At 52.4% G+C, this 8,959-nt stretch overlaps 2 protein-coding genes across 3 annotated transcripts in view; one reads left to right on the forward strand and one right to left on the reverse strand.

The window, feature by feature from the left end:
* Bax (BCL2 associated X, apoptosis regulator) overlaps nucleotides 1-8,959 on the forward strand; it is a 94,606-nt gene that overhangs the window by 3,555 nt on the left and 82,092 nt on the right. The window lies entirely within an intron of this gene.
* Nucleotides 315-8,778, reverse strand: Hsd17b14 (hydroxysteroid 17-beta dehydrogenase 14). 2 transcript variants are annotated; one of them, XM_003465435.4, is made up of 9 exons: nucleotides 8,534-8,770; nucleotides 8,011-8,049; nucleotides 7,819-7,901; nucleotides 7,342-7,408; nucleotides 5,831-5,922; nucleotides 2,247-2,351; nucleotides 909-976; nucleotides 715-811; nucleotides 315-623 (listed from the first exon to the last, which is right to left on the reverse strand). In XM_003465435.4, the coding sequence occupies exons 1-9, from the start codon at nucleotides 8,619-8,621 to the stop codon at nucleotides 390-392; spliced, it is 873 nt and encodes a 290-aa protein (XP_003465483.1). In that variant the 5' UTR covers nucleotides 8,622-8,770; the 3' UTR covers nucleotides 315-389. The 2 variants fall into 2 exon arrangements, with proteins under 2 accessions (XP_003465483.1, XP_063109137.1); XM_063253067.1 differs by lacking the exon at nucleotides 8,011-8,049 and having other exon boundaries at nucleotides 8,534-8,778.

Here is an 8,959-nt window from a genome sequence, read left to right on the forward strand (position 1 = left end):
GGGGCAGCCACCTTCTTCCTGTACGGACCAGGGACCCAAAGGTCCTTTTCCCTGATCGCCAAAGAATAAAGAGACCTTTTCGCTGCTTCTCCATTCTCTCCTAATTAGCGCTTAATTTACCTCCCGTGGGGGCGTTTTAACTAAGGTGAATCCAAATCGCTCTCCACTTGGCCGATAGGAATTAGCAACGGGGGCACTGACACAGGGCCGAGAGGGAAGCTGGGTCGCAGGGCAGAGGGAAGTGTGGGCGCAGGGCTGGAAGCCTGGTATGGCCAACTCGTAGAAAGGGCAGGGAATAAACAGCGATTCTCTGCATCGGTGCAAGCTACTTTGTTGAGAACCCGGGGGAGGGAGGACCGACAGGGCGATCGCCTAAGCAGGCTTCAAGTCTACGGGGCAGGGAGCTGCTCCTGGGGGGAGGTGGTACACGCCAGGGACTGCCGTGGGAAGTCAGGAGGAAGCATGGGGATTTCCAAAGGGGTGTCCCGACTGGCTTTGCTTCCGTACCCTAGCTCTGCGCCCCCCGTCAGACGGAGCTCGATGCCTGTGCAAAAGGTGGCTTCTGAGGCCAGGAACACAGCTGCGGCGCCCACCTCAGCGGGCTGGCCCATGCGGCCCAGGGGCTGGGGAGAGAGTCGGAGAAAGGGGGTCGGGAGGGGTTTGGGAACGCCCCTGGATCGCCACGCCCCCAGGTCTCCTCTGCTCTGCACTCACCTGGGCCAGCACCCCCTCCAGGATCGTGGCCTGGGGGTCTGGTGAGGAGGCTGCCAGCATCTCCCACAGCGGGGTCCAGATGTTCCCTGGGGAGATACTGGGGAATGGGGGCAGAGGGCATCACAGATGCTGCCAAGGGGCTCGGCCCTCTTCCCAGCGGCCCATGGGGCTCTTGCCTACTGGAAGCTGCTCACCAGTTGACTCGGACTCCGTACTTGCTCTCATCCAAGGCCAAGGCTTTGGTCATGGCTGTGACTGCCCCCTGTAGAGAACCCAGGGACAGAGTCAGATTCCACAAGATAGGGCCCCGCCCATCTCCCCTCTCCGGCCAGGGGCCCAAGCAGGGGCAGCGGGATGGAGAAATCTCACCCTCCCAGCAGACTGCTTTCAAAGGCACCAGGCTCTGTGGCTTGGGGAAAACTGGGGCCGAACTGTTTGTCACCAGTTGTTCCTTGGGGGTGATCCTGAGAATCACATGTAGGACTTTCCCAGGTTCCTGCACCCAAAGGTTTGTCACAGGGCTTGTTGGGGCAAGCCTCAGGCACGAGGGTTATGCATTTCAGGCCATGTGGGCTCCAAAGAGAGACCCTAGAGCCCATCTCAAACAAACAAAACAAAACAAAAATTATGATGGTGCAAGCTTGTAATCCCAGCCTGGATGAAAGTTTCTGGATGAAAGTTCAAGGCCAGCCTGGGCTACATAGTGTATTCAAGGCCAGCCAGAACTATGATAGTATAGTGAGTCTTTGTCTTAAAAACAAAAAACAAAAAACAAAGACACAGCCAAGGTGCCCAAGGCCATCTGCATCAGTGTTCCCTTAGTTAGACTTAGGCTTCTTCCCCCCAGGACCTGACCCAACCAAATTCCTCAGGAAACCAACAGTCCACGAAGTGGCTTCATTGAGAGTACAGAGCAGGAGGGTGAACCCTAGAGGAACGGTGGGGTGGGGGACACGACACGTGGAGACAATCTAAAGAATGCCTAGGCAGACCCCTGGGGACCCATTCTGTCTCTTAGAAGCTTTCTTTCCCCCAATAAATATTTTCTACTCTGGAAAAACAGAAAAAGAATGTTTGAACTAAAAAACAAAAAATAAGACAGAGCCCATACCTGTGGCGTGGGCCGTATCCTTCCTGGGGTGAGTTGGGGCTTCCACATCCCACCCACCCCCCTTGTTTTTCTGTTTTTTGGTACCAGGGAGCGAACCCATGATCTCGCACTTGCCAGGCAGTCGGTTACACCTGCTGAGCTCAATCCCAGCCCCTCCACCTCTCTTGAGAAGCAGAAATAGCTGTCCGCCCTCCCCGCGACACGGTCTCAGTTCTCTGAGCGCCCTCTTGTGTTCATCCTAAAATCTGCCCAATGAACCCTTCCCGCTCCGTTTATGAAAACTCCTCTCACCTCGGGAGTCAGCGAACTGCAAACCTCTTCTGCAGAAGCGCTCACTAGGTTCCACGTCTCAGTTCCAGGGACGCCTCAGACCCAACCGGGGCGGGGAGTAGGACGCAAGGCAGGGCAGGGGCTGGCATACCTTGGTGGCGACATAAGGCAACGCCTGGGTCTGGCCTATGGCCCCAACCAGGCTGGAGATGTTGATGATGTTGCCCTGGCTCTTCCGCAAGTGGGGGAGGGCGAGCTGGGGACATGAAGCAGAATCAGCCACCATACCCTGATGTCGGGACAGTGACCCACCACACCTAGCACTTCGTGTGGCTTGCCCTTGTGTCGCTGGGTCTTGGTACTTGGGAACTTTTCTTTGTCTAGAAGGGAATTTATTTTGTCTGGGTTTGGTTTTTTGAGACATGGCCTAGCGATGTAGCCCCGACTGGCCTGGAATTCCCAGTGATCCTCCTGCCTCAGCCTCCTGCCTGCTGAGGTGACAGGCATGTACCGCCATGCCCAGCGCTAAAAGAGAATTTTGTGCTCTCTCTCCCTCTCTTTCTCTCTCTTCCCCCTTTTCTAGTGTCTGACATCTCTCTGGCTTTTTATGTTACTGAAAACCCTGCCCCCAACAAGCTAGGGAAAGCCACAGAGAGGTCCAAACAGCTATATAAAAAATAAAGGAAGGGCTCAGAGGGGAAGGTTTCTCTGTGTTCAAAACAGAACTGGAGCTGGTGGTGAACGTCTGTTATCCCAGCACTCAGGAGGCTGAAGCAGGAGGATCACAGTGCGTCCCAGGGGGCTACACAGTGAGTTTTAGGCCAGCCTGAACTACAGAGCAAGACTCTGTCTTAAACAACAACAAAATCCAAAAACAAACAGAAGTGGAGACCTAAGTGAATTCTCTGTGAACTTCTCTCCTGACTGTCCCCGCTCCTGGTATGCAGGACAGGACATGACCTTAGATGAACTCAGATTCTAACCTTCCTGTCACCTGCCTTGGGCAGCTGGGATGACCAGGGTGGGGCCTGTTCCTACCACCCAGTGAGACTCACAGCAGATCCCTGGGACACTGTTGTACCGGGACATAAATGCATGCTCTGTCAGGCTCAGTGCACCCCAGTTCTGGTTTTATTGCATTTTTTTAAAAAATTTGAGACAAACTCTTGCGATGTGCCCAGGATGGCCTTGAATGTGCAGTCTTCCCGTCTCAGCCTCCATGTTGCTGGGGTTACAAGCCTGTGTCTGCACATCCTGATCCCCTCAGTGTGCAGGAGGAGGGAGGCACTTGGCTGTTAACAACCAGCTTCTTCTAACTCTGCCCGAGCCCTCTCTGGAGTTCCTCACCCACTCCTAGAAATCCAATCCAGTGTCTTCCAAGCCTCAGTGTCTCTTCTGCCCACACAGGAGCCCTGGCAAAGCTATTTCTGAGACACATGGGATATAATTCTCCCCACCTCCAAATTCCGTCTGTGAATGTTTATTGAGCACCTACTATGTATAGACACCATGGCTAAGTCCAGGAACACTGCAGCCGTAGCTTTCTGCCCTGGTGGAGGTGGGGAACACAGGAGGCAGGCGTATCAGGAGGACCTGGGTGTCACTGGGATGAGGGAGGGGACTGGGGTAGGTGCATTTCAAAAAGCAATTTGGCAAGGAAACAACCGAACACAGACATAGAGGGCAGAGTGAGCAGGAAGGACAGGAAGAGAACTCGTCAGGACAGCAAGTACCAAGGTCCTGGGGTAGAATGGAACCAGTGTGAGGGTGCTGAGGTCAGAGAGGAAAGGGCCAGGGCATAGGAGGCTTTGAAGACCGCCACTTCTCTCCTAAACAAGTGTGACTGTCCTAGAGATTAAACCTAGGGCCTTCACGCGCTGAGCTGCATCCCTAGCTCTTTTTTTAAGAAATTCTTCTATTTTAGGACAGTGTCTTGATAAGTCACTAAATTCCCCAGACTGAGCTGGAACTTGTAATCTTCCTGCCTCAGCTTCCCAGAGTACTAGGATTAGAGGGTACTCCACCACCTCTCTCAGCTACCCTTTTGGTAAATTAGTTGAATCTACAGATGTGGAACCTATGGATACAGAAGGTTGGTGTGTGTGTGCATGTGTGTGTGTGCGTGTGTGTAACTGTTAGATACAAATAAGGGCATATGGGTATTATAGAATTCTCTTTTTCTTTTTTTAAAAAAAAATTTAAAGAGGAAAAAAATTTCAAAACAAGATAATTAGAGGGTAACACTGGTTAATACACTGCATATTTTTACCTTTAAATTAGTTATTCAGAGTATAAGATGTTGGCATTTAACTGTCCAAACAATATTAGCACAAAACTTTCTTTTCAATGAGCTAAGAGAAATTAGTAACATAACCATCTTAACTATCATATATTATATATATACATATGTAAGTGTCTATATATATATTATTATATACACACCTTTTTCTCTTATTTACTCTCTCAGCTTCTCACTCTAGGGAGACAATATGATGTTTACACACATGCATCTGGTTTATTTCACTTAAGGAGATGGTCTCAACTTGCCTCCATTTACCTATAAAATTCTCCAATTTATCCTTCTTTATGGATGAGTAGTACTCAGTACTCCACTGTATAACAATACCACATCTTTTTTTATCCATTCCACGGTTGATGGGCATTTAGATTGTTTTTTCTTTCACTTTAAGCATTGCTGGACATGGTGCTATATGCCTGTAGCCCCAGTACTCCGGAGGCTAAGGCAGGAAGATCTTAAATTCCAGGCCAGCCTGGGCTAGGTAGTAACACCTAGTCTCAAAACAAAATAGTAACAACAAAAACTCTTTTGAATTCCCTGGTGGTTCTAAAGAAGCTCAGGCTTGAAGCTGCTTCATACCAAAGCTGGGCAGATGTCGCCCCACCCAGGGTCACGGCGCAGGCCATTCCGCGAGTGGCCACCAGAGGGCGCCAGCTGGACACCCCGGGCTCCAGCTCTAAACTGAGACTATCCCGCGCCTCAGAGGTCCTGCGACATCTGGACTCCTGGGTACCCTCTCTGCCCTCACTCCCACGCTGACTCTACTGCTGTCCCGCTCATATCCAGGTAGCCACAGCCCACCACAGGGCCTTTGCAACCAGCTGCTCCTCTGCCAGAGCCACTCTTCCTCACACCTCCTTTCCACCTTCCTGACAGCTTCCACATCCAAAAGTTCATCCACATGAACTCACCTTTAAGGAAACCCTAGCTAACCATGACAATCTTGCTAGCCTATGCCTGTAATCCTAGCACTTGGGAGGTTGAGGCAGGAGGATTGCTGTGAGATTGAGGTCAGCTTGAACTGTGTAGAAACACCCTGTCTCCAAAAAACAAAACAAAACCAGAAAACCCTAGCCAAAAATATAAAAATAAATTAACAAATAAAACTAAAACCAAAACAACCCTAGCTAGACAAGGTAGTACACTCTTGTAATGCCAGTACTCAGGAGGCTGAGGCAGGAGGATCATCACAGACGCCAGTCTGAGCTACACAGTGAGACCCCATCTTAAAATCAACAACAATAAAATGGAATTTCCTGAGAAGGCTGGGCTGTGTCACTACACAAGTGGCTTTGGCTGGACAGAGGGCTTTGCACTGCCTAGTGTCAACAAGAAACGAGGTTTTTGGGGGGAGATCAAACCAAGCAAGGGAAGACATGGGCTCTGGGGTGCAGTAGGGCTTGCAGTGCCGTGGCTGGGGCCAGGAGCCACCTCACCTTGGTCAAGGAGTAGTAGCCCAGCAGGTTCAGCTCCAGCAGCTGCCGGAAGTCCTGGGCAGAGGTGTCCTCTGGCCACTGAGCCACTGGATCTGAGGAGAGAGGAGGGAACAGCGATGGGGGAAAGGAAAGCATGGTAGATCCAGGGGACGGGGCAACAAGCCAAGGACTGCAAGCAGCATCAGTTAAGGAAGACAGGTCTTTAGGGAACCAGATGTGGTGGTACACACCTGTGACCCCAGCAATTGGGAGGCTGAGGCAGAAAGATTGAAAATTTGAGCACAGCCTGGGGAACTTAGCAATTCAGAGAGACCCTGTCTCAAAAATAAAAACTAGAGGGCTGGGGATTTAGCTCAGTGGCATAAGCGCCTGCCTTGCAAGCAGGCAGTCATGAGTTCGATCCCTGGTACCAGTAAAAATACAAAAAAAAATAAAAACTAGAGAGGGGCTGGAGCAGCAGCTTGGTGCAAAGGCCCAGATGGGAGGAAAGGTGGAGATAAAGTGCATGGCTTCTCCAAGGAATGAGACAGTGAGCAAAGGCATAGAGAGTTGCTGGGTGTGCTACCGCATGGCTCTAATCCCAATGCTTGGCAGGCTGAGGCAGGAGGAGTGCTGTGAGTTTGAGGCCAGCCTGGGCTACGTAGTGAGTTCCAGGCCATCCTGGAATACAGTGGGATCCTGTCTCGGTAATAAAAACCAAAAAATTAAAAATAAAATAAAGGGGTGGCATGCTGGGAACAGGACCGAGGGCAGAGAGTAGAGGAGACAGGAGACTCGTCATCCCACCGACGGGAGAACAGCCACCTCTTCCCCCAGGGCTTCAGATGGGCACCTAGCATGCACTGTGCCAAACCTCCTCAGTGTCATCTTGCCTCCTTCTTCCAGGCCATGCAGCCTGTCCTTACCCTTCCCAGCAGGAACAACCGGAAAAGCAGCCTTCAGATGACACAGCGTGCCAGGGCTCATGAAGCTAACAATGACTCAGTGGATAACTCCGCGTCCCAGCCATTGGTCATGGTTGTGTCAGATGTGCAAACATCTGGGTGTGGACAGATGTGGTCCTAAATTCTGCAGCAACCCCTGCTGCTATGCTCAATTTTCTTTATTTTACAAGCAGTCAAAGCCTTAAGGGAGTCACCTAGACCGGCCCACCAGTGAATGCCAGAGTAAGGACAATTCTGTTCTGTTTTTAAAATTTTTTGGTTTGGTTTTTTGAGAGAAGGTCTCACTATGTAGCCCAGGCTGGTCTCAAACTCCCAGTGATCCTCCTACCTCAGCTTCCTGGGCACTGAGATGACAGGCGTGCACCATCATGGCCAGCTTGAGAGCCAGGGTTTCAGGCTGGGGTGAGCATTACAGCTGCACTGTCCCATCTGAGGGAACAGGGAGGGATGAAGTAAGATGGGGGACCGGGGCCAGGGAGAGGGGAAACTGAAGTATAGGAGGGTATGGTGGAGGCCAAGAGGTGGCCAAATGGCCGGGGAAAATGGTTATGGGGCCACAATACTCACGGTAGCCAGCATTGTTGACCACACAATCCAGACGGCCAAACAGGCGAATGGTCTCAGCAATCAGGGTCTGAGGAGAGAAGCACAATCCTGGAGAAGTGGTAGGGCTGAATTGGAAGGGATGGTGGGAAAGGGACAGGGACAAGAACCAGGAGGGACACACTCGGCCAGCGCTGCTAGCTTAGCTGGAGAAGAAAGAGGAGGCCAGAGGCTGGGTTGGCCAGAGCCAAGGTACAGTTATCACCTGAGAAACCGGAGAGCAGGGGACAGAGACCCAGAAAAAGGGAATAGAGACATGGGGACTGGGTAAGCAAAAAATACACACAAGACAGAAAGGACAGGAGACATGGAGAGGAAGGGCAGGCATCCAGATGCAGCAGACAGGACAGCAGCAAGAGAAAGACCCGCTGTGACACAGCCAGCTGGAGCATGGCGGTAGAAATTGCTGGAAGGGGGGGTGCAAGGCAGAGGCGAGCTCACCTGCAGATCCTCCTCCCGAGTCACATCAGAGCGGACGAAGACGGTGCCCGGGAGTTGCTGCTCCAGGACCCGGGCATTGGACTCTGCAGGGACAGAGAGGAGGCGCTGGAGCCAGGGTTAGAGGAGGAGCCGGCCCGGGCCCCCCAGCTCTGAGGGAGGAGAGTCTAGGGCAAGTTAGGGACCCTCACTCACCATCCTTGTCGCAGATGACAACGTGTGCCCCACTTTCAGCTGCAGGGAAAGAACAGGTTGTCCCTAGCCGGCCTTCACTCAGACCCGTGCTGCCCTCTTGTGGCCACGTGGAGTAGGACCAATATCGTCTTCCACTTGTGACCCCAAAGTCTCCTGATAAACCCCAGGACAAAGGGCAGAGACCTAACACACTCTCCCGTTGGCCTCACCAGGTGACTGCTGGGCTTGAACTCTTGAGCTCTTGAGCCCCCATCTGTGGGTTCCCCAGTCAACCTCAGGTTGGGACGCACAAATTCCTTGAACTGCCCCCCGTAGCCATGGTAACAGCCCCAGAAAGTGAGGAATTTGCTTTGGACAGCAGGCCAAAAACTCTGGCGCTGGGCATTGAACCCTTCCTCGGCGTTGAAAACAGACTTCGCTAAAAGAAGAATCTAGAATGCAATCTCTTCTTCTCACTCTCATAGTCACTCCCCTACCCTTCTCATTTACCCCAGGAAAGGTCCAGCACCAGACCCCTGCTCACCGAAGGCGCGGACGATCCCGGCTCCGATGCCGCGCCCGCCCCCCGTCACAACCACCACCTTCCCTGCGTAGCGTGTTCCCGATGCCATCCCGATTTAGCCGCCTGTCCTGGAGTCTCTCCCCACATCCGCTGTGCTGGGGCTCAGAGATCCCGGAGTAAATAAGGGCCAAACCCTGAGCCCAACCCTGGGGGCGTTGCCGGGAAGACCAGAGACCTGGGGAATTGGCCTCCACCTCCTCTCTCTGACCTGGGGATCCCCGCCCCCCAGCCCCTCCTCCCGGAGTTTAGGAGTCCTAAATTCCGGCCCTTTGCTCCCATCTGACCTAGAATTCAGAGTATCTATTCCCTCCTGTGTCAGACCCAATAATTTAGGATCCCTGCCACCTACTACCCAGGGCCCTCCCTGTTCCTTATTCCTTCAGAACC

This window comes from Cavia porcellus, unplaced genomic scaffold, assembly GCF_034190915.1.
Source record: "Cavia porcellus strain 051 isolate PalLab524CR breed Dunkin Hartley unplaced genomic scaffold, mCavPor4.1 scaffold_7, whole genome shotgun sequence".
NCBI lineage: Eukaryota > Metazoa > Chordata > Mammalia > Rodentia > Caviidae > Cavia > Cavia porcellus.

Coding starts and splice junctions, on each gene's coding strand:
- Hsd17b14 (XM_003465435.4), bottom strand. CDS start 8,621: ATGGCATCGGGAACACGCTACGCAGGGAAGGTGGTGGTTGTGACGGGG. Junction 7,902..8,010: donor TGTCATCTGCGACAAGGATG/GTGAGTGAGGGT, acceptor CTGTCCCTGCAG/AGTCCAATGCCCGGGTCCTG. Junction 2,352..5,830: donor GCTACTACTCCTTGACCAAG/GTGAGGTGGCTC, acceptor TCATGTCCCCAG/CTCGCCCTCCCCCACTTGCG.